The sequence below is a fragment of the Patella vulgata genome, chromosome 3, assembly GCF_932274485.2.
Source record: "Patella vulgata chromosome 3, xgPatVulg1.2, whole genome shotgun sequence".
NCBI lineage: Eukaryota > Metazoa > Mollusca > Gastropoda > Patellidae > Patella > Patella vulgata.
Window position 1 is genome coordinate 10,767,917 of NC_065881.2, and position 25,639 is coordinate 10,793,555.

At 36.9% G+C, this 25,639-nt stretch overlaps 1 protein-coding gene across 1 annotated transcript in view; it reads right to left on the minus strand.

Moving 5' to 3' along the window:
* Positions 1-25,639, minus strand: part of LOC126815014 (neural-cadherin) — a 67,650-nt gene that overhangs the window by 36,312 nt on the left and 5,699 nt on the right. The window contains exons 2-4 of the mRNA XM_050540527.2: positions 3,279-3,461; positions 2,499-2,763; positions 1,480-1,741 (exon numbers count right to left, since the gene is read on the minus strand). Coding sequence (XP_050396484.2) covers positions 1,480-1,741; positions 2,499-2,763; positions 3,279-3,461 — 710 coding nt within the window. The remainder of the gene's footprint in view (positions 1-1,479; positions 1,742-2,498; positions 2,764-3,278; positions 3,462-25,639) is intronic.

The following is a 25,639-nucleotide window of genomic DNA, read 5'->3' on the forward strand; positions in this document are numbered from 1 at the left end:
TAATAGTTTATATAACATTTCAGGCCTAAAGAAAGACCTGCAATAGGCAGATTTAGCTCTTGCATAATGCATGTTTAATCTAGAGAGCCGCTGTGGCTCAGTGAATAAGATTCTGGCTTGCCAATCAGGAGCTTCTGTGTTCGATCCCTGCGTTGGGCGAGAAAGTTCTGACGTGGACTCCCCCTTGTCAGTGGTTGCAGGACGGAGGGCCTGAACAGGAACAGTGTGTAGTCATTCGGAGAGGACGAAAAAGACTAAGGTCACGTGTACACATTGGCATGCACATAAAAGAACCCTGAAGAATTGGAATGGAAATAGGAATAAGCTGTATGGTGTACGCCCGTCTTTATAAGCCCAGTCGGTGCAGAAAAGTAGGACGTTAAAGATGGGGGATCATTTCTGTAAAACATGCAGGAGTCACAAAAAGCTCTTGCACTTAAATTTCCGGGAGCACATAAAAACGCACCCGCAAATTTGCTCGCAAGAGCTTTTTTTTACCATCTATCCATGGTGTAGAAAAAAAAAAACAGTTAAAAATCCAATTGATTTATTTATTTAATAGTACTTATTAGCTATTAACTGACGTAAGTGCTGAGGACGTGAAACTTTTTCGTGGTGCCGGGCACAAATTTTGCAACAAATATTAATTACAAATTGGCGGCCTTGTGAATCCGTTTTGGTATTAGAATCAATTACAGAGTTGACATCCCAATTATTAAATGTGTGTAGTTGTACACAATTTCAGTGTCGAGACATTTTTTAGTCAATATTTCTGTTGATTGTATATAAATTCTAGCAGACGAATACGCTCATTGAACATGCCATTGGTTGTCAAGTACTCGATTTACCGGTCTTATGCTTACAACAGAAAACACTACCTTGGACGTTCGAGTAAATCTCTGGCTCAATGCCAAAGGCGCGAAAGGAATGTATATATATCGTGATTATCCAGACGCTTTCTATATGACCACGACAGAAATTCATAACGTTATATTTATTCAAATTTCACAATCAAAAACTCTTACAAAACTAACGTCGTAACACGGAAAGCATTTAATTTATAAACGATCAATCGTTTATTACTAATGTAATACTATCACTAATAAATAATAATCTTTCGTGAATGCAAACGTCATGGAGAGACTTGACAACCAAGCTAATAATCTTCAACCCAAATGTCTCGATACCATAACAAAACTACTCTTCACGATTTTCGGATACAATAATATTTTATTTAACTTTTCAGGCTCGACTTCCTTGATAAAACTGTCGAAATTGTCTGAATTTTTAGCAGGAGCTATAACCCGCGCTTGTGTTTTCAAGATTACAGGCGCAGGCGGGCGCGAGCGCGCAAATGCCTGTCAAAAATGATGCCCTGTAAAGCCCATTTCATTATTCCAGTTATGTCTACCATCGTGAAAACTAAATTAGATGATAATTCATATTAACAAAAAAAAACCCAAAAAACGATAAACTTACAGGAGTAGTACTGAAAAGGCCTGTTTCTGCTTCGGTAGCCCTTACAGTTAGGGGAAATTTTGGTGGTCTTTGACTCTTTTCTGCTATATCGTAGTCAAGATCTTTTCTTGTTAGGGTGCTGGTAGTTCTAATCTCACCCGTCTGTCTGTCAATGGTGAAATATGGAGACGGATCCGTATTATTTACACCACCTTTAAATAATTCGTATGTTATGGTTTTGTTTTGAAAGGAAATAGCTTGAATCTTGAGTTGATTCTGCAATCTGAAAAAAGAAAAATGTACAAATATTAGACATGATGCTTATTGGAATAATTTATGGTAAATAGATTTAGAATTATTATTTCTTTTGTCACAGACACTTCAAGATGGGTGCCCTTGCCTTAGGATGTATGTAGTCCCAGACACTCAGACTCAGGCCTCATCGTCAGATTTTGCAATCTCATAAAAATAAGATCTTTATTTTGTTCCGCATTTAAGAGAGGGAGAGAGAAATGAGGTTTATCATCCACTCAACATAAACTAGGTCATTTCCGGACTACACATTATTCTATAATTTGCTTGCACGTAGTGGTCTTTAGCAGTGGGACGAAACCGGAGAAAACCCACGAGGTTGGACTCCGCATTTAAGATCCATCAACTTAGTTATTAATTACAGTGTACTAGCAGGATAAACGGCTTCGTCCAGGGCACAAATTCGCCCAAGACTAAAACATTCACAGGGTCATGCTGGTTCATTTGATAAAACACATGCTGGGGTGGGTGGAGTGTTCTAATCTGACTGGGCTGATCTAGATAGACGTATGCCATACAGTGTGCTATGAGGGAAATTTTGCCTGGACAGCAGTGCTACGGCCTACTCTTATATCGAATTCCAACTGCCAAGGGTTCTGTTACGTGCACGCCAATGTGTACACAGGGCCTTGTTTTTTTTATCCCATCCAAACAACTAGACAGCCCTCCGTCCTGCACCACTGACAAACGGAAAATACGCCGGAAAATCCCAATGAACAGAAACTTACAGTTGATTAGGAGCACCTTGTTCCGGTATTTTACCAGTATAAGAATCTTCATAAAACTGTGGATTTCGTGTGCCGACTCGAACGAAAACAGTAGCTATGGCTGCCTGGGTTGTGTCTGTGGTATCCACTGCTTGAATCACTAATTGGTAATCTGGCCGTGAAAACGTGCCAGATCCCACGGTCCGGACTTCCCCAACTATAACATTACGATTCAGCCTATCGGAAAAAGTAGCAGTTGTTCTCACAATAAACCGGCTTTCTGCTCCTGAAATAGAATTGATAGAGTTGTGTAACAATGTGTAGAAAGATAGGTTGCCAAGCAACAAAACAAACACCCACAGCAGCTAAGTCGTCCTAGTAGTCAACAAGGGTTGTTGCAGTTGTGTAACCGTGTGAAGAAAAATCAAGGAAATCAAATGGGGTTAAACATCCTACTTTCCTGTATAGATAGGGCTAATGAAGAAGGGCATACGCCATACAGTGTGCTCTGAGGGAAATTTTGCCAGGACAGCGATACTACAGCCTACTCTTATATCGAATTCCAATTGTCAAGGGATCTTTTACGTGTACGCCAATGACTAGACAGCCAGGTCCTCGTCCTGCACCACTGATAAGGGGAAGCCACATCAAAATCCATATGAACTTTCTAGGCGAATGCAGGGATCGAACACGCGACCTCCAGGCTAGCGTGCCAGCGTCTTACCCACTTAACCACCATGGATTCTAAGACAAACCAGGTTTTAGGGAAGATGTATCGCAAAAGCCACGTTTGTCACATACCTGAATTAAGAGAATACGATACTCGATTGCCATCGGGATCTTCAGCAACTAGTTCATAAACTTTAATATCTTGTCTAGCACCTTGTGGAACCACAGCGAAGAATGGTTTCGGTTGATTTTTAAAAACAGGAATTTCATCATTAACATTCTGTAGACGTATTTTAACAGTAATAATAACGACATCTGAAAGTAGAAAACACAAGAATGTTAAAATATAAGATTGTATTAAATGAAATGAAATGGGGTTTAACGTCCTTCTGTTCTGCTCCTAACCTGGGCTAATGAAGACGGGAGATTGTATTAAAACCAGGAATACATGTAAATGTATTCTCCAAATACATGTATTGTAATGGGTATTATAACAATACAAAATAAAAGCCAATCTGATTAACCCTTGTCAGTGCACGTGGGGTCTCTTTTGACCCCATGCACATATTTTATGTGTTTTGTAACTACTGGGCACAACTTTCTGAAATTTAGTGACTTTGTCCCCTATACATTTTTACACGTAGCAAAGAGATTGGTATTCATCTGCTTCCCACATGCAGAGTTGCGTTACATGCAAATCAAGCCTAATGCTTGAAGAGAACATGGGGTCCAATTGGACCCCTAACTGATAACTCGGAGTAGAAATTTTGCTAATGTGTTTGCTGCCTGATACCATATTGCATATGCCAGTGTATTCTCTTTTTTAGAGTCTGCATGTTACAAATACCAACAAGAGCATCGCTAACGCAGCAATATACGTCCACATTCCTGTTTTGTTTGATATGGTCCAGTTTGCATTGAGGGTCTGTGAAATAAAACTGGGTTGTAGGACTGCTATCAGTTTAACACTTCGTTCACATTAACAGAACACAATTTTATTTTAAAACAATCGATGTCTTTATTCTAAAAGCATGGCGTTTCGAATAGGTATGCAAAGTTTCAAAAGGATCTGTTAAGAATTGCGGTCTGTAGGCAAAACACAAGACACACAAACATTAGGCGTGGCTCTGTCCCAAGGGGTCGAGCATGCACCAAAAATAATAATAGAGGTCGGCCTTAGGATTAAGGAATAAGTATAAATAGTAGCCTTAGGCTATAAGGAATAAGTATAAAAAAGTTTTCAAGATGATCGATTAAGAAATGCGGTCTGCAAGTGACACACAGACATAAAAAAAGAAAATGGGCGTAGCTCTGCCCCTGGGGGTTGGGTATTCACCACAAATAATAGGGATGTTCCTTAGGACAGAAGGAATATGTATGCTAGGTTTCAAGGTGATACGATAAAAAAATGCGATCTGTAGATGACAAACAAATAAATAAATATAATGGATGGGCGTGGCTATGCCCCTGGCGGTCGGGCATGCACCAAAAACAATAGGGATCATCGTTAGGGTATAAGCAATTCATATGAAATTTTTTCAAGACGATTAAGAATTGTGGCCTGTAGGTGACACACAGACAGAAAAAGAAAAGAAAATGGGCGTGGCTCTGCCCCTGGGGGTAAAAAAAACAATAGGGATCATCGTTAGGGTATAAGCAATTCATATGAAAAAATTTCAAGACGATTGATTAAGAATTGTGGCCTGTAGGCGACACACAGACATAAAAAAGAAAATAGCCGTGGCTTTGCCCCTGGGGGTTGGGCATGCACCCAAAACGATAGGGATGTTCCTTAGGGTACAAAGAATAAGTATGCAAAGTTTCAAGATGATACATTAAGAAATGTGGCCTGTAGACGACAAACAAACAAATACAAAAAATGGGCGTGGCTCTGCCCCGGGGAGGCGAGCATGCACCAAAAACAATAGGGATCTTCCTTGGGGTATAAGGAATAAGTATACCAAGTTTGAAGAAAATCCAGTAAGAATTGCGCCCTGTAGGCGACACAAAGACACACGAAAAGAAAATGGGAAATGGGCGTGGCTCTGCCCCTGGGGGTTGGGCATGTACCCCAAACGATAGGGATGTTCCTTAGGGTACAAAGAATGTGTATGCAAGATTATAAGTTAAGAAATGTGGCCTGTAGACGACAAACAAACAAATACTAGAAATGGGCGTGGCTCTGCCCCTGGGGGTCGGGCATGCACCAAAAACAATAGGGATCTTCCTTGGGGTATAAGGAATAAGTATACCAAGTTTGAAGAAAATCCAGTAAGAATTGCGCCCTGTAGGCGACACAAAGACACACGAAAAGAAAATGGGCGTGGCTCTGCCCCTGGGGGTTGGGCATGCACCCCAAACGATAGGGATGTTCCTTAGGGTACAAAGAATGTGTATGCAAAGTTTCAAGATTATTAGTTAAGAAATGTGGCCTGTAGACGACAAACAAACAAATACTAGAAATGGGCGTGGCTCTGCCCCGGGGGGTCGGGCATGCACCAAAAACAATAGGGATCTTCCTTGGGGTATAAGGAATAAGTATACCAAGTTTGAAGAAAATCCATGAAGAATTGCGCCCTGTAGGCGAACCACAGACACACACACACACACACATACATACACACACACACACACACACACAGACAGGGGCGACGGCATAATACGTTCACATTATGAATGTGGACGTATAAAAATTAATTGATGAATTCCAAAAATATAAATGTTTTTTGTATCAAGCATGAATTGTCATTTAACCTCTTTGTCACATATAGTACACAAAGTAGCAATTTTGTGAGAATTATTAAATCTTTTCCATATGTCACTAAAATGTTTTTGGATAATAATTTAGGTGTTTTTCAGATGTCAAATATGAATGCAAATAAAACCCAATCTACTGCCTTTTAATTCAAATATATCTGTACGTAAAAGCTTTGAACTATAACTGGAGTTCCATATGGACCCCATGATACATGCTACATGTATGTAATTCTCACAACGTGCACCTAAAAGGGTTAAAACACATGTCCTATTTTGTTTTGATTTTTATAGTTCAAAATTTCGTTTTACTTGTCTTTACTACACAAGGATTTGGAGGAATTGTTATATAACCCATGTTCTGGATGATGTGAGGGATTAGTCAATGAAACAGTCTGTTACGGTGAGTTTGTGGCATAAAGTACACGGAACTGTGGGTAAACCACTAGAAACATCAACGCCGATTGGTTAGTCAAATGCCTGAGGTCATAGGGTCAAAAGGCGCTCATGTGACCCTACAAACGATCAGATCTTCGTGTAGTATAGAGGCCATCGAAAGTATAAAAAAATGAAACGTAATATAGATCTGTATTTTAACCACATTGAATAAAAGCCAAAGAGTCTTATATTAATTTCTTCTTTAAAGGCTCAATACCACTCTTGTTGTAACTGAATAATATGTCCCAATCTTTATTCTGGTCAACAAATTGCACTATTTTACAATACATAATTTAAAAAATTGGAAAAATTCAACTAAATGATTTGAAAAGCCTTATGTAAACCTTTTCAAATGTGACTTGGATTTAAAAATATTTTCGAACCCTTTGGACAAGTAAAATGCGATGTAATGGATAATTTACACAACAGGTAGGACACTTAAACATCTAATACTTAGAATAAGGCTATCATTTATTTTCTGGGGCTGTCAAGGAAGCAAGAGTGTTATTGTCCCTTTAAGGGCAGTCTCTGTACATCTAATATATGATACATGTAATATACATGTATGATACATAATGTATCTTTAAGGGCAGTCTCTGTATATCTAATATATGATACATGTAGACATCTGATTAAAATCGTTAAAGATCCCTTGGCAGTTAGAATTCGATGTAAGAGTACACTGTAGCACCGCTGTCTGAGCAAAATTTCCCTCATAGCACACTGTATGGCGTATGCTTATCTTCATTAGCCCAGTATAGGAGCAGAACAGTAGAACGTTAAACCCCATTTTATCTTCGAGCTTAAAGATGGGTTCCCGCGTACAAACTGGGTGATTTAATGGTATATATGGACCAAAAACATATTCAAACTAATTAATTTGTCATAATTATGCTTCAAATCCTTCTCAAACATTGTAATTGCGAAGGGATGCCCTGCTATTAAAATTCGATCAAACCAGGTCATGTTTACGTCACGTCTTGGGAGTCAGAGGAGAAATCATTGCATACATAAGACGATGTTATCTTTAATCGCTTACTATTTATTACAAATATCGAATCCTAATTAAATTCTCGGATTATCCACTACCGGCGTCTTTTTCCGTCATTTTTATCTCAGAAAGTATTGTACGTCTAACTCTTCATAAAGTTTATCAACTTGTACATCAAGCGTTCAATGTTCGCTTGTGACCTTTGACATCTTGCGTGCAGAAGGTCATAATCGTCGGGCTGTTGATTAGGGGAACCCTTACATTTTTGTCCTGTATACGCTCCATGAGTGTTTTTTGGGGAATCCAGTATTTTTCAAGTAAGATTGGATATCTCTACTTTCCATATATACCAAAATTGCCATACTTTTATTGGAAATAACCACCCGATAAATACTTTTCTGGGAACCCATCTTTAAGCAGCTTAAAGCTAGCTTGACAGGTACTTTCATTCTGGTAAGGTTAGTAGCCAGTGCCAGATTTACCTGAAGAGAGACTCTCTGTTTCAGCCTGCCAAGCTAAAAGATACCTGTAAATCAGGTACTGTTAGTAGCGCTACTTTAGTTGGATACTTAGTACACATATAATGTACAATACATATTGCTTTGGTTCGGAAAAACTAAAAACACATGGACAACATAAGGTCAGGTAGCAGATCAAAGTTCAAAAGCATTGTTATAGTTCATTGAGAACAATAATAATACATGTTGATGGAAGAATTGTAGTAAAAATTAAAACAAGGTACTTGTAGGTAGGTGTTTTATTATCTTTAAATAGAACTTGACCCCGTGTCAATCTCTATTGATGAATACATTGTACTGTAGTGAGATTGAACAACACATGGCAATATTGGTTTTTCAATTAAAAGCCACTACCTAATATTGTATGGTGGACCAAACCTGTAACCATAGATCTATATTAGAGAGAGAGAGAGAGAGAGAGAGAGAGAGAGAGGTTTGACATCTACTCACTTGACACAAACTAAGTCATTTTGGGACTAACATATGGTTCAGTTTTCTTTCAATAATTTGCTTGCATGTAGGTCTTTAACATCCACTCACTTGACACAAACTACATTGTAGGTCATATCGGGACTAACATATGGATCAATTCTATTTCAATAATTTGCTTCCGCATAGGGGTCTTTAGCAGTGGGAGGAAACTGGAGGACCTGGAGAAAACCCACGAGGTTGGACAGATGACACTACTCCTTGTCACATACAACCGGGGATTCGTAACCCTGCCAGTTGACTCAATGACAGACCTTATGATACAGCGCGCACATGCTAACCATTCGGCCACCCATTTCCCCTTTAATTAAAAGCCACTATTACTGTATGAGTAACAAACCATACTGGCGATGAAAGTAGTATAAATCAATTAACTAACATGAAAGAATCCTTTACTGTTAATTATTATAAGTTAAATACGTGTATATCTATAGCTATATATTGTATAACACTCGGTCAAATTATTGTACAAATCAATTAACCAACATGAAAGAATCATTTACTGTAATTATTATAAATTCAATATGTATACCAGAACACTGTGTATATTTTCATTTATAGCTCACTGTATGGTGTATGCCATCTTAATTAACCCAGTTGGAGCGGAATGATGCCATCTTCATTAACCCAGTCGGAGCAGAAAGTTAAAATACCTATGTCAATTCATTCTTGTATATCACTCAGTAATACAACGACACTGGATGATATTGATCAATAAGTCAATGTAAAAGACTGGATGATGTTGAGTTAAAGACCTGCCTCCTTTAAAGACATTAATGCTTAAATCATTTGTGAAGAAAATGTTCATGTACATGTATATTTGGATGGTAATAAAAAACACAACTGTTCAAATCCACTGATTTATGTTGCAGGCTTATTATTCGTGAAATTTAATCAAAAACACACAATTTCTTCACTGACCATAGAAAATTACACAAAGGCCAAACCAATGTAATTCCCTGTTCTTTCAGGGTTTTATTAATTCAATACATGAAGGATGTTGTGTTTAAGTGAGTTCAACTTGGTGAGGACAAAGTCTAGTGATGGACATACATGTACATGTAGCACAACCTCTCCCCCCCCCCCCCCCTGCCCGCCCCAAATATCAAGTCAAAGCCCCCTCAACCACCTGATCACCACCAAGAATCGAAATCTATGCAAAAAACTGCTCTAGAAAAACTTGGTCTTATAAATTCTCATCCCCAATAGCAATACTCTCCCTTGATCCACCGGCCTACATGCATGATTGTCAATTCTACTAAATACATGTGCATGAAGGTCAAGTAGTTAGTTATATGAGAAAGAGAGAGAGAGAGAGAGAGAGAGAGAGGGGGGGGGGTTAACGTCCACTCCACACAAACTAGGTCTTTTCGGGACTAACACATGATCCAATTTTATTTCAATAATTCGCTTGCGCGTAGGGGTCTTTAGCAGTGGGAGAAAACCGAAGGACATGTAGAAAACGCACCAGGTTGGACAGGCGACCCTACTCCTTGTCACATACAACCGACATGTACATGAAGGTCAAGTAGTTATGTGAATCAATATGAATAACTTGTCCACAGTGGTGATTTCACATTAAATTGTGTTGACCAGTTGTCAGGCCGGTTGATTAAAGTGCAGACGACAGCTGGCGTGATGACCTGTCCAACAATGACCTCATCCAAAGCTTCCTCACCACAACATACTGTAACAGCCAAACTCTCTCCCATTAATCTTGATAATTTGTCGCAGGGTGACTTCAGGGTCATCAAGAACAAATTAGAAATCCCCAATCTAAATCCTCTAATTGAAGTTGGAGATTAACTTTTAAATGAAACCAGGGAATCCAATCAACAAGAGAAATTTGAACAACAAAGGAATAGAATTCTTAAATAAATAAATATACACTAGGAGATAATGTCTAACAATAATAAGGAATTATTGTATCAATATTCTGACTCTTTAACAAATATTGTTACTACATGTAATATTTTCTTATGTATTTAAGATATATTATGTAAGATTTAGATAAAGAGCTGTCCGTTCTTGCCATAATAGTTCAAAAATAGATAATGTAAAATGAATATATTGAAAATTTCAGTCACATTATTTTATTCTGAGGGAATTTATGACAGTTTGACAATTTAGGGTTGATTGTTTATTATGGTTTAAAAAGTTGATTAACTGTCTACGATAATCAATAATTTATTTGAGGACAAAAGAAAGTCCTGCAATAGGCAGATTTAAGATATATTTCGAATGATTCGTGGTTGTGCTATAGTTTTATTAAATTATAAGAATGAATGTTTTATTGACATAAAGGTCATACATTTACTTCTATTGTTTTTTTTTGTATAAACAATATTTTATTCACAGAAACGAATTGAGGAACAGGCTAGGCCTATATTACCTCTTCTGTTGTGTTTTTCCTGGGTCTGCCAATATCATAATTTGCACAAATTCAAAACAAAAATAAGACCTGATTTTTATATGAGAAAGAGAAGATTCGATGATGGATATTAAGAACTGTTAGATATAGATTGTATGACTGGCATGCATGTAAATTTCCCTTGGCAGTTCAATATAAGAGTAGGCTGCAGCGTGGCCGTCTTTGCCAAATTTCCCTCATACCACACTGTATGGTGCATGCCCGTCTTCATTAGCCCAGTCGAAGCAGAATTGCATCACTGTACATGTATAATATAAATCTACATTGTCGACTACATGTTCCATATCAATGTAATTTACACATTACAGAATACTTTAAATATCTCCATCAATATCTTCTGGATATCGTCAAATTAATTACAAGACTTGACGTACATGACTAAATGTATATATATGTATGTAATCTCTACTGAAGTCAACATAAGAAATCCATACCATCATACAACATGTAAGTGTACATGTAGATACAATTAAGACATCAGTTTACAAATGCATGTACATTGGAAGTTTTTAGGAAAAATCATATTTTTACACCTACAAAGTATTCAGGAAATGTGACATTTTTTTTTTTTGAGATTACATGTAAGTCTGTATCATTACAGACCCTGGACTGTACAGTGCACTGGACGCTTACGACTGGCCCCCTGGTCCATTACCACTTGATTTGATATTTTTTGTTTATTTCTTGTGGTGTTGATGTCCGCAGGTTTATCTTGTAGGATTTGTTTGTGTGTAGTGTGGTCCTCCTGTATTTAATATTGTACTTCAGTATCTACATGTAGGTTTGTAAATTCAGTATCTAGGTTTGTCCGGGGGGTTTATCTTGTAGGATTTGTTTGTGTTTAGTGTGGTCCTCCTGTATTTAATATTGTATTTCATAAAAAGTTATATATCATATTGATTGGTATTGTGGATATTCAATATTAGCCCTGAAACGATTCACTGGTATCGTTGGGTTAGGACACGATATTGTATTCTATCATGGTACAGCGTATCACTTCAGCCCTATTCGATACATACATGTACATGTATACATATATGTAGATACTGAATTTACATATAAAATCTGAATGATTACATGCATAACAAGGGCTAAGTAACAGGGGATGCAATGACAAGCTTTGTGTCATGGTTTAGAATTTTTGTGCCCCTGTGCAAATGGCAAAAAATCATGCGGTTTTCAACATTATAATCATCATGTTCAACCAGTGTCAAACATATACCATGGTTCAGATATGCTACAAATCGAATCTAGCATGTTCTACACAGCCCAATATTACTCGGCGGTAATGGGAGGCCCCCCTTCCCCCTCACACACCAATATAAATATTGTTTTTTGGGGCCCTGACAGGATCTTATTCCTCATACAAAATCATGGGTCACCACACCCCTGATGTATAACCACCAGTATATTTTGAATGTGAATAGTTTCTAGCATGTTCCACACAACCCAATATTACCAAGTGGCACTGGGAGGGACTACCTCCCCAACCCCTGACCCCGCACACACCAATAAATATTGTTTTTTGGGGGCCGTGACAGTATCTTATTCCTCCTACAAATCATGGGTCACGCCGCCCGTGATGTACATGTATAATCACCGGTATATTTTGAATGTGAAACAAATATTCTAGAGAAATCAATACAAGCTTGGTGTATGACACAAATTACATTCTACATTGTTATGTAGTGTATAAATAAACTTTGTTATATCTGCCAAATATTCTAGCTATTCAAACTCAGTCCACAAGCTACATGTAGTTAATAGCATAAGTTATTGAGAGAGAGAGAGAGAGATTTCGGGACTAACATATGGTTCAATTTTATTTCAATAATTCGCATTCGCATGGGGGTCTTTAGCAGGTGATTTCAGGACTAACATATGGTTCAATTTTATTTCAATACTTCATTTGCGCGTAGGGGTCTTTAGCAGTGGGAGGAAACCGGAGGACCCAGAGAAAACCCACGAGATTGGACAGATGATCCTACTCCTTGTCACGTACAACCAGGCAATCGAAACCCTGTTACCAGTTGACCTGTTCCTCGGGAACACTTACATGTAAATGTCTAGAAACAAACTAATTACTAAGTTGCTCTTCTCAAGAGCTTTTGGTTCCAAGTATTAAAATTTTAAAGATACATTATGGGAGATTAGATGAAGAGCTGGTAGTTCTCACTATAATAGTTAAAAACTAGATAATGTAAAGGGAATTTGCTGAAAATTTCGGTCAAATTGATCCACCCTGAAACAAGTATTTAGCAATTGAATTTTCGGCCTAGCGTCAGACTAGCGATGGCATCGAGAGTTGATTATGTCTGGATAAGTTAATAAATGTCTAGGCTAATTAATAGTTTAGATAACATTTCAGGCCTAAATAAAGACCTGCAATAGGCAGATTTAGCTCTTGCATAATGTATGTTTAACAAAGGATCGAACACTAGAATTGAAAAAGTTGTTTATTACAATCCCCAACTATCTAAAAATTAAATAGGCTTGACCTTACCAGTCATTCAAAAGGAATGTGTAACTAGGATAAGAAAATATGTTGGGTATTTAAGGTGATAAGTGACATTCTTATAACAGGTCTATGTAAAGGTACATGTAATCACAGATTCTATTGTCTTCATTCAACGGGTAAGTAGTCAGAACTTATCTTAAAGATATGTCAATAAAAAAAAACTTACCTACACTGTAAATTTAGAAATATATAGACAAACAATAAGAAATGAAATGAAATGGGGTTTAAAGTCCTACTTTTCTGCACCGACTGGGCTAATGAAGACATACATGTACAGACACCATACAATGTGCTAAGAGGGAAATTTTGCCAAGGCAGCAGGACTACAGCCTAATCTTATTTTGAATTCTAACTGTCAAAAGTTCTTTTATGTGCACTTCAATGTGTACACGGGACCTCAGATAATAGAATCAGCAGCATGATGATAATAAATGATCAATATTAGTAATATATTACTGTTTATGATGAGTGTTGAACACCTGTCTCTGTGTCTATATTACAACTATACAGGTGTGTACAGTCAGTAAACACACTACAACTATACAGGTATCTCTATCATCTAATACAACAACATACATTCCTTAATACACTCAATTATGTATTTATCATGTATGTACTTAAGTGTTTAAAACGTCCACTTCCCTTCCACCAAAGGTGATATTGCAGACAATTTTTTTATTTTTTTATTATTATCTTTGTGCACATGCTGGGGTCTTTCCTGTGGGAGGAAATCGGAGTACCAGAGGTAAACCCACAAGGTTGAGAAGGCATCTCCAAGCCACATACGCTCACACCAGGGATCGAAATCACAACCGCAAGCTAGAGGTCGAGGCATGATACTAGATCATTAGGCCATACCAACACAGTTATACGTGACATCAATCACTGGTTTATTATACATAAGCAAGACGTTTCGACGAGGATTTTCTTATCATTATCAAGCACAATGACATTTAGTTATTAAGTAAGGCTTATATTGTACATTATATATTTAAAATACAGATGTGACGTCACCCTTTGATGTTGCTTGGTGTACCATTATTTCAAATAATCGTACGGGAAACATGCCAATCGTACATTATTTATACTAGATGAAATATTGGACTCGCGTGACGTATTTCACTGTGTCTGTGTTATAAGTTGTTTAATGATCTTGAGCTTAAGACATTTCGTAATATATTGTAAAAACACTCTGGCCTACGGCCCTCTTGTTGTTACAATATATTACTTAATGTCTCGCTCTCAACCATTCAACAATACAGACCTTCCAGTCTATTAAATGTCTTTGTGCTTAATAACGATAAGAAAATACTTATCGAAACGTTGTGTTTGTGTATAATAAACCAGTGATTGTTGTCCCATATAACTGTGTTAGTTCTGTAATGTTTCCAATCGATAAATGACATTAAAGGATTATGTATTCATCTTCAGATAACATAAATGTGTATGCAAATTTCACCAACAGCACTTTACAGGAAGTGTATATTATACATGTAAATTTAATGGTATTAAATATATGTACAAATATAATGTACATCTACATTTAATGTTTTTTTTATTTTAAACAATCTTTTTATTCAGGCTACATGTATCTGAATAGGATTGGGGAGCAGGCTTGGCCTACATAAAAACCCTCTCCCTGACAACGGAAAACCACGCCGGAAAATCCTGAAGAACTTTTTTTTTTGCATTTATAAGAAAAAAGAATTATTTCTATTCAAGGAAATTCCAGGATGTCTCCAGTATCCTCATAATTTAACTTAAATATTTAATTTATATTTTTTAATAGGCCTGACAATTCTGGCATGTACACTGTACACAAGGTAGTGTTGATGGTAAATACTGCAAATCAATTCAGTTCTCGCTGTGAATGTAATTCAGAGTAAAATAGAGCATTAACAGGCCAAAGTAATTTAAATTTTTGTTCTTCAAGGTCTTGGAATATTTGGAGAGAAAGAGAGAGAGAGAAATGGATTTAACGCCCACTCAACACAAACTAGCTCATTTTGGAATTAACATACGGTTCAATTTTATTTCAATAATTCGTTTGGGCGTAGGGGGAGGAAACCGGAGGACACGGAGAAAACTCATGAGGATGGACAGACAACACCATTCCTTGTCACGTACAACCGGGACATCAAAACCAAGGCAGTTAATTCACTGAGACCTTATGATACAGCGCGCACATGCTAACCATTCGGTCATCTAACTCCCCTGAAACATTTGGAACTAAAGGCTTTTGAGAAGAGCTACTAAGTACTTTTTGTTTTTAAATTAGTTTTCTTTCCTGAAGAATTTGGAGGCAGGATTTATAATGGTTGATCCCGAAAAACAGACATTCAAATTGATGTGGCCTAACGGTGTGGATTATTTAAAGGATAAAACATTCTAAACATACTGGTATAACAAGGAAACAAGTGAGCTATTATTATCCAGTGATAAAATGCTGAATAGCACTGGGTTGAGTCAAGATAAAACCACCTCAATTGACGTCCCGCTCCGCTTGTAAATGTCAATTTTCTTATCTGAGCTACAATGGCATGATTTAAGACTAAAAGGAAAAGGCTGGGCTTTCAAAGTGAATTATATTAGAGCAATTTAATGTTATTCTCTATTTTTGCCATTATATTTTCTACTATTACTCATTTATAAATTCATATTGACACAACATCCCGTTTTTATACGTCCACATTCATAATGTGAACGTATTATGCCGTCGCCCCTGTCTGTGTGTGTGTGTGTGTGTATGTATGTATGTGTGTGTGTGTGTGTGTGTGTGTGTGTGTGTGTGTGTGTGGTTCGCCTACAGGGCGCAATTCTTCATGGATTTTCTTCAAACTTGGTATACTTATTCCTTATACCCCAAGGAAGATCCCTATTGTTTTTGGTGCATGCCCGACCCCCCGGGGCAGAGCCACGCCCATTTCTAGTATTTGTTTGTTTGTCGTCTACAGGCCACATTTCTTAACTAATAATCTCGAAACTTTGCATACACATTCTTTGTACCCTAAGGAACATCCCTATCGTTTGGGGTGCATGCCCAAGCCCCAGGGGCAGAGCCACGCCCATTTTCTTTGTGTGTCTGTGTGTCGCCTACAGGCCACAATTCTTAATCGATTGTCTTGAAAAAATTTCATATGAATTTCTTATACCCTAACGATGATCCCTATTGTTTTTGGTGCATGCCCTACCCCCAGTGGCAGTGCCACCCCCATTTTTTGTATTCATTGTTTGTCATCTACAGACCACATTTCTTAATGTATCACCTTGAAACTTTGCATACTTACTCCTTTTATCCTAAGGAACATCCCTATTGTTTGTGGTGAATGCCCAGCCCCCAGCGACAGAGCCACGCCCATTTTGTTTTTGTGTGTCTGTATGTCACTTACAGCCTGCAATGCTTAATCGATCATCTTGAAAACTTTCTTATACTTATTCCTTATACCGTAAGGCTGACCTCTATTATTTTTGGTGCATGCCAGACCCCCTGGGACAGAGCCACGCCCAGAATTTGTGTGCCTTTTGTATCGCCTACAGGTCACGATTCTTAATATTTCCTTTTGAAACTTTGCATACCTATTCCTTTTCCCTTTTCCCAGGGGCAGAGCCACACCCATTTTTTCTTTGTGTCTCTGTGAGTTGCCTACAGGCCACGATTCTTAATGGATTGTCTTTGAACTTGGGATATGTATTCCTTATAGCCTAAGGACGACAACTGCATGTCACGACCCCCAGGCGCAGAGCCACGCCCAATTTTTATGTTTATCGTTTACAGGCCGGAATTCTGAATGGATCAACTTGGTACTTGGCATATGTATTCCTTATAGCCTAAGGGCATCAACTATAGATTTTGCCTTTAACGCTCAAAGGCCACAGTTCTGAATGGATTATCTTGGAACTTGGTATACTTATTCCTTATACCCTAAGGACGGCAACTATTGATGTTGTCATTTCAATAACAGGATGGTACCTATATATATTGTTTCCATATCCAACCCCCATGGGCAGAGCCACGCCCAGTTTTTGTATTTATCGTCTACAGGCTGCAATTCTGGGAACTTTGCATATTTATTCCTTATACCATAAAGACAGCAACTATTTATTTTGATGCTTGCCCCGACCTCCTGGGGCAGTGTCACACCCACTTTATTGTTAGTATTTTGTCTGTAAATTTGGCAAAACAAACTTGATGCCTAGTCTTCTTTGCCTCTGAACATAATACAGCCATTTCATATTTCATTCTCTTCATTTTAAAAAGTACCATATCAATCAAAGGTGGAATGTGGACGTATATTGCAGCATTAGCGATGCTCTTGTTATATGTACACCTAAAACAGCACGGATTGAACTTTTTTTAAAATTCTCTCAACAAATGTCAACGACACAAAGGAATGTTCATAATTAATTCATAAAATGAATTCAATTACTTCAATTGATTTAATTCAGTGAATGTCATGTGCTAAAAATATTATAAAATTGACATTTTGAACAAAGGAGCGAAAGGATAACCTGCTTCATTTAAACAACAGTGACAGTTTAATACAAATATTGTCTGTGATGTCGACAGGCCACACCTCGACTAGGCTATATTGACGCTCTAATTGTCTTAGTGATGCAGGATAGAGGGCCTGACAAGGACGGCAGTCTAGCCGTTCGGATGGGACGAAAAACCGAGGTCCTGTGTACACATTGGCATGCACGTAAAAGATCCCTTGACAGTTGGAATTTGATATAAGAGTAGGCCATAGTGCCACTGTTCAGGCAAATATCCCTCACAGCACACTGTATGGCGTATGCTCGTCTTCATTAGCCCAGTTCGGAGCAGAACAGTAGGACGTTAAATCCCATTTCATTTCATTTTATTTAGTTAACCTGGTTTAAAATGCTGGCCATTGTAGCGTAACTTTATGCCCTGAATGAAAATCGGTGAAATTAAACCATCTGTTTTCCAGAAGCAATTTTGTTTTTAAATCAGCTTTACTAGGCTGTCTGAACAGGTCGACTTAATATTGCCAGTTTCAGCTATTTTAAGGTGTTTGTATTCCATTACTCTATGTAAGATTAAAATCAGTTTATATTAATGTTTATTATAACAGCAGCCATTTTGACATCGATTTAAATGATCTTTTAGATTACATACAAATGTACATTTGAAAACATGTACATTGTAGACTTTATCATTTATGATATTGTTTTAACAATATCTTTATTTCCTATAACTTTATATGTTTATTTCCTATACAGTTTATTATTCATGTACATGTAAACATATTCACATAATGTTATAAGGTTTTTTTTTTTATGAAATTTGTGAAGTTTCTTCTTCTTCTATACACATGTATAGCAATAAACATGTTAAAGGGACTATACATTTCTACAAATACATGTAGGTCCTGAGGAGGGCCTTACTAGTGACAAGGCCAGACAAGAGAGTTTTTTTGTCAATAGCACCCAAAGTATTGCAAAAAGTGATAACATTTAAATTTTAGATGCGATCTGTAGAATCAAAACCACGCCAGTTGACTCAATGACAAACCGTATGAATCAATGCACACGCATTAACCGTTAGGCCATCCAACCTCCCCCTATTGACAAAAGATACGCTCTTGTACATGTAGGTGATTAGTATGAGCGTCTGAGGAAGATATTGGTAAATACGTGTAAATGACCAAAACGAACAATATACGACATGTATCAGATACATGTACAACAGAGGGAGTTGAACCGTTGATAAATTTCTATAAATCCATCCCCAGGAAGTTAAATGACAGATACGTCAATGTATAAGATACAACTGGGGGATTTGAATAATGGCTATCGAGATGATCGACACAATGGGTAGACTACTCTATAACAGCAGTCAGTAGCAGACGCATCCTTCTTACTCTACAGTAATTGACATCTTTACACCAGGGACAACTTCATTCATATTGAATTATTGATTTAAACACTCTGCAATATGCATGACAATAATCTCGACAGTGCATTTCAGAATAGTTAGCTCGGGGATAATTTATCAAAATATGGCAGCGACTTCAACAAGTTGCACAATTCAATGAAAAAGATTCCAAACCAACGGCAAAAAAATCCTGATACATCAATGCATAAACTCAAATTAAAATAAAATGTCAGACCATACCAATTTTAATGCCACACTAATTTTAAATGTTTGCTGCCTTCATGTTCTATTTTTTTTTTGAGGGGACAAAAATAATTTAATATTTGAAGTTTTTAATTTGAAATTGATGTCTATTTATTTAAAGTTAGGCCACAGCAATTTGAGTTCTTTGATTCCTACATGCACATGTTTTTCTATGGGAAAACAAAAGACATACATGTAGTACATGTAGCTGTGTATATGTAACTCAAACTAGGTCATTTTAGGACAAACTTGCTTTAGCTGTGGGAGGAAACCGGAGGACCTTGGAGAAAACCCATGAGGTTGGACAGACGATCATACACACTGTCACATACAAGTGGGTAATTGAAAGGAAACCACTTGATTCAATGACAGACCTTACATGTATTATCCAAAGCACACACATGTTAAACAATTCTGAGATGAGAAAGCAAGCAATATCAAAATTTTAATTTCAATTTCCCAAAATATTTCCAGGATCTCATGTTTTCTGAATGAGTAGGGCTGAATGAAAATAATAAGCCAGGCCATACACATCATGTCGTTCCACCCCCAATACCACAAAGAAACAAGAATTAGATTGGTTTGGCCTTAGTCCATGTTTGTTGCTGTTCCTATCAATCGACAGAATATGAATGAAGCATGCCACTGATTGCCAACAATCGGTTCAGTAAAAATACCGCCTAGCCATCTGTTGATCCTGTCAGAAATTAAACAAACTGATTTGGTTAAGTTTGACCTTCGCAGTATGGACACAAACACAAACACACCAAAAATAAGAAAATTCAGTAAATTCCATGTGAGGTGAAGTTTGGGCGAATTATTGACTTTGTCCATATGGCACAAGTGCCGACTTTTTTTTTTCTTTTTTTCACTTTTTTCCCCAGATTAGCCTACTTTACGACAGGTAGCTGGCTTGTTCTTTGTTTTAAACAGAACGAAAATGAAATAAGGTTAAAGGTTCTTTCTTTGTTTTAAAAAACACAACTAATAATAGAATCACATGTTCCAATTTTAAATCTTCTTGCACTTGCTCGAAAACGTTGAGAGAATACTTTTCGAAACTTTGCCAAATTAAATTAAGTAATTTATTCTTCCATAAGTGTGTATTAATAGTTTATTGCTCTAGCTAGTTACATGTAAATAATGCCGCTAGACAGGAATATCTATCAAGAAATTATAAATATTCTATGATGTACTTAAATTGAGTATTTAATTAAGAAATCCAAACCAAAATAAATTAGAGAGAGAGAGAGAGAGAAATGGAGTTTAACGTCCACTCAACACAAACTAGGTCATTTCGGGACTAACATATGGTTAATTTTATTTCATTAATTCGCTTGTGCGTGGGGGTCTTTAGCAGTGGGAGGAAACCGGAGGACCCGGAGAAAACCCACGAGGTTGGACAGGCGACCCTACTCCTTGTCACGTACAACCGGGGATTCGAAACCACGCCAGTTGACTCAATGACAGACTTTATGATACAGCGCGCGCACGCTAACCATTCAGCCATCCAACCCCCCCAAAATAAATTAGAACTGTAAGTGATTTATTCTTCTGTCAGTGTGTGTTAATAGTTTATTGCTCTATCTACATGTAGTTACATAAAGCCTCTAGATTACGAATATCTATCAATAAATTATAAATATTCTATGATGTACTTAAATTGAGTATTTAATATTTAATTAAGAAATCGAAACCAAAATCAGATTAAAAAGCTCTCTAGGCTATAAAAAGTTTTTTTGGGCTGAAGTTGGTACTGGTTATTTATATCATTAGCACATGTACCTGATGTACATGTAGATGATGTAGAATGTTGTGAAATGTTCAATCCATCATATTTATATCATCAGCACATGTAGATGATCTGTAGAATGTTGTGAAATGTTCAATCCATCATATTTCTGTAAAGGTACATGTATATACTAAATGGAATTGGGCCATTTTTTGGTCGGGTATTCCTATTATAATATTTTAGTAACTGGATAGAGCAATACACAAAAACACATACTTATGGAAAAACAGCTACTTATTTATTTGGGCGACCTATTAGCTTGATAACGTTGAGAGAATACTCTTTGAAACCTCGCCCAAATAAGTATAAGTTTACTGTTTATAATATTGTAGTTTGCATTCCAATTCCATTAAATGTGTGTGAAATAGATTTATTTAAAGTGGCATTAGGTAAGACTATATAAAGAGCTGACAGTTCTCGCTATTATAGTTAAAAAATAGATAATGAAAAGAGAATATGCTGAAATTTTAGTTAAATCACTTAACTCTGAGCCTAGAAAACGGTGATATAACTAAAGCCTAGCCTCGATTGTCATTAATACCTTTGTTACAATAATAAACCAAGTCTCGATTATATGTATATATTTTTACGGTAACCGCATCGACCATAAAACGTATTTAAACTACTTATACATGTATCTGCAGCCATTCGGTGGCTTTTAGAGTTGATAATGGTCTTGATAAGTTAATCTCTGTCTAATTAACAGTTTATATGTAATTTCAGGCCTAAAGATTTAGCTCTTGCATAATGCCTGTATGTCGCCTCCCCAATGAAGGGCATGAAAGAAGGTTTCAAGCACATGATACATGTACATTTAATAATTTAAATTATTAGCCTTACATGGATCTATAAACAACATGGATTATTGGCTAAATCTATTTGTTAAGGCCAGCTCAATTTTTGTCAAGGTTGCTGTCGAAGTTGCTGAGATGTAAATAAGGTTAAGTCACATTATTGTTGGCAAGATTGTAGGTTAGGGTTACAGTAAGTATTGGGGCTAGGTCCAGTCCAGGATTAGGATTTGATTAGCGCTAGCCATGTTTACATCACGTGACCCATGACGAAAAACTGAGCTGGCCTTATCATTTAGCACTAACCTACATGACCAATGACCTGAAATGACTGAGTTTTTAGCCAGACCAATAAATTTCAGCGATACTAATCTGGTAGATAGTGAAAGTAAGTGGGAAATGGTTATCGTAATGGTAACTATGAATTCAATAAAAGGCAAAAGTCTAGACATGGCTATTTATTACAAATTTGTGGATCTTGTAATTAGCCGATTGCATTAAATGGATTTGTTTATAATCATATTAATAGTGAAAGAAATATGTCAAATTAAGTTCTCTCTGCTTCACATACACGTATCTATTGTATAATTAAATCAGGCACCACAGTGGCTCAGTGAGTAAGACACTGGCTTGCTACCAGTGAGTAAGACACTGGCTTGCTAACCAGTGAGTAAGACCTTGGCTTGCTAACCAATAAGTCTCGGGTTCGCTCCCGGAGTTGGCCGAGAAAGTTCCTCAGGATTTTCTGACGTGGTACAGGACGGAGGAACAAAATGAAATGAAATGAAATGGGGTTTAACGTCCTACTGTTCTGCTCCTATGCTGGGCTAATGAAGACGGGCATACGCCATACAGTGTGCTATGGGGGAAATTTTGCCCGGGCAGCGGCACTACGACCTACTCTTATATCGAATTCCAACTGCCAAGGGATCTTTAACGTGCACATCAATGTGTACACAGGACCTCGGTTTTTTGTCCCATCCGAATGACTAGACAGCTGTCCTTGTCAGGCCCTCCATCCTGCATCACTGACAGGGGGAAACCACGTCAGAAAATCTGAATGAACTTTCTCGGCCAATGCAGGGATCGAACACCCGACCTCCAGGCTAGCAAGCCAGCATCTTACCCACTTAGCCACCGTAATCCCTCCTTGTGTTGGCCGAGAAAGTTCCTCAGGATTTTCTGACGTGGTGCAGGATGGAGGAACAAGGAACAGTGTCCAATCATTTGGATGGGACAAAAAAAAAAACCTTGACAGTTGGAATTTAAAATAAGAGTCGGTTGAAGTGCCACTGGTTGTGCAGAAAAGTAGGATGCCATTTGGATGGGACAAAAAACCTGAGGTGCTTTCTACACATTGGTGTGCACGTACATGTACATGTACATGTGAAAGAGCCCTAAAAAGTTGGAGTTCAAAATAAGAGCAGGTGGTAGCGCTGCTGTTCGTGCAGAAAAGTCAACAATAAACCCCATTTCATTTCATTTATAGTATTGTGTAATGGCCGATCAAAGTAAGATCAAGGTCGAACTGTGTCTCTTGTGATCAATATAAAATGGCAGACATGTACACTGTGATGTGTACATTATACATGTAGGAGCTAGATCTATATATCACAGACTTTACACAGTCAATTCATTATAGTCACATGTAAGTCAGGGGGATTGGGTGGCTTAATGGTCTAATGCATGCACTTTAGATCATAAGGTCTGGCATTGAATCAACTGGTGTGGTTTCGATGCCCAGCTCGTACATGGCAATCATAAAGCCTTATTTTAAATTGAATTCAATAATGTTACTCAAACACTACGTTGTACAGTAGTTACTTTAGTAACAGATTCTTATCGGTTTTGGCCTCTATCCGTTACTGGCTGATCCTATACACAACTAATGTAAATATAAGACTTTCCCCCCATCTCGGTTCTAAGGATATTTTGGAATCCTTACAGTCTATTCTTCATCGTGATTCTTTTTTGTTAGCCAAAAGGAATAATTTCTTGCCACATCTGATACAAATTTATAATAATCCAACACTATTTTCATGTAGAATTTAGTGATCTAAAAACACAAACAAAATTCGTTTGGTGTACAAATAACCCAATTCCATAAATATAGAAATTATCAGGCATGTTGGTATACAAACAATAATAAATAGACATTTTAAATTATTTTGGTCTACCTGTAAAACCTTAACTAAATGTAATACACATTCTAGTACACAAACTGTTAATACACACTTCCCTTCCCATCAAATAAATATATACTTAAAACTAGGTGTTAATACACAATTCTCAAATCACATCTTTTATAGGCTGACTACACAATTCTCAATATACAATTATTCAAATCACATCTTTTACCAGATTGACTACAAAATTCTCAATATACAATTATTCAAATAACATCTTTTACTAGGTTTACTAGTGTACTACACAATTTTTTATTATAACTATACAAATAAATTACTTTATTATGAAATACACATACAAATACCAAAACTTCACTTTTTATTAACTACCGTACGTATATCTTCTGAGTCCTCACAGATCATGTACGTGTAGCTTAAGCACTTTTAAAAGCTTTCATGTACAGTACCATTTTTATCTCTCTCCCCCCCCCCCCAAAAAAAAATAAACCAACATAAACATTGATCTAAATTGAAAACAACATGTCCCATATGTAAATGTATCTACCCATTTAAAATGTAGGATTATATTTCGTAAATGGGACAAGTTCAAAAGTACTGGTAGTAATTTCACAATTTGTGTCAAGGGGATAAAATTAGGCTTTAAACAGCTAATGTTTTTTCTTTTAACATTATCCATAGTCAGCACTCTAAACCATTCTAATGTCCAGAAAGTACCAGTGATGGTCATGATAGTGGTTCCATCTGTGACAAGACAACCCAATCAATAACTAAACCTGACCATCTTCCATCACATCACCAACTAAAATCAATGATTGAAGAAAGACACATGTGTGTAAAACCATACCAGGCCAAGCAACTAGATGAAATTAGATGTGTCTGCAGTAGAATAGAGTTAATCAGTAAAGGCATTTGTAATGAGAAGTCTGAAGTCTTCACCAGGCTACACCAAAATGTTGTAAGACAGAAATACTACAAGAGCGGTACATGTATGAGGAACGGCCATAAACAAAGCATAAACTTAAGACTGGAAATGTAGATAACACATAAACAAAGCATTTTATAAAGTTTTGCTCTTGTCCCATAATCAAATTTAATGTTTTAAGACTGGAAATGTAGATAACACATAAACAAAGCATTTTATAAAGTTTTGCTCTTGTCCCATAATCAAATTTAATGTTTTAAGACTGGAAATGTAGATAACACATAAACAAAGCATTTTATAAAGTTTTGCTCTTGTCCCATAATCAAATTGAATGTTTTAAAACTGTGGAAATGTAGATAATACATAAACAAAGCATTTTATAAAGTTTTGCTCTTGTCCCATAATCAAATTTAATGTTTTAAGACTGTGGAAATGTAGCTAACCCATAAACAAAGCATATAAAGCGTTACTCTTGCTCTCGAATTTGATGTTTTAAGACCATAGAATTGGAACTACATGTAGTTAACCCATAAACAAAACACTAACAAATCTAAGAATAA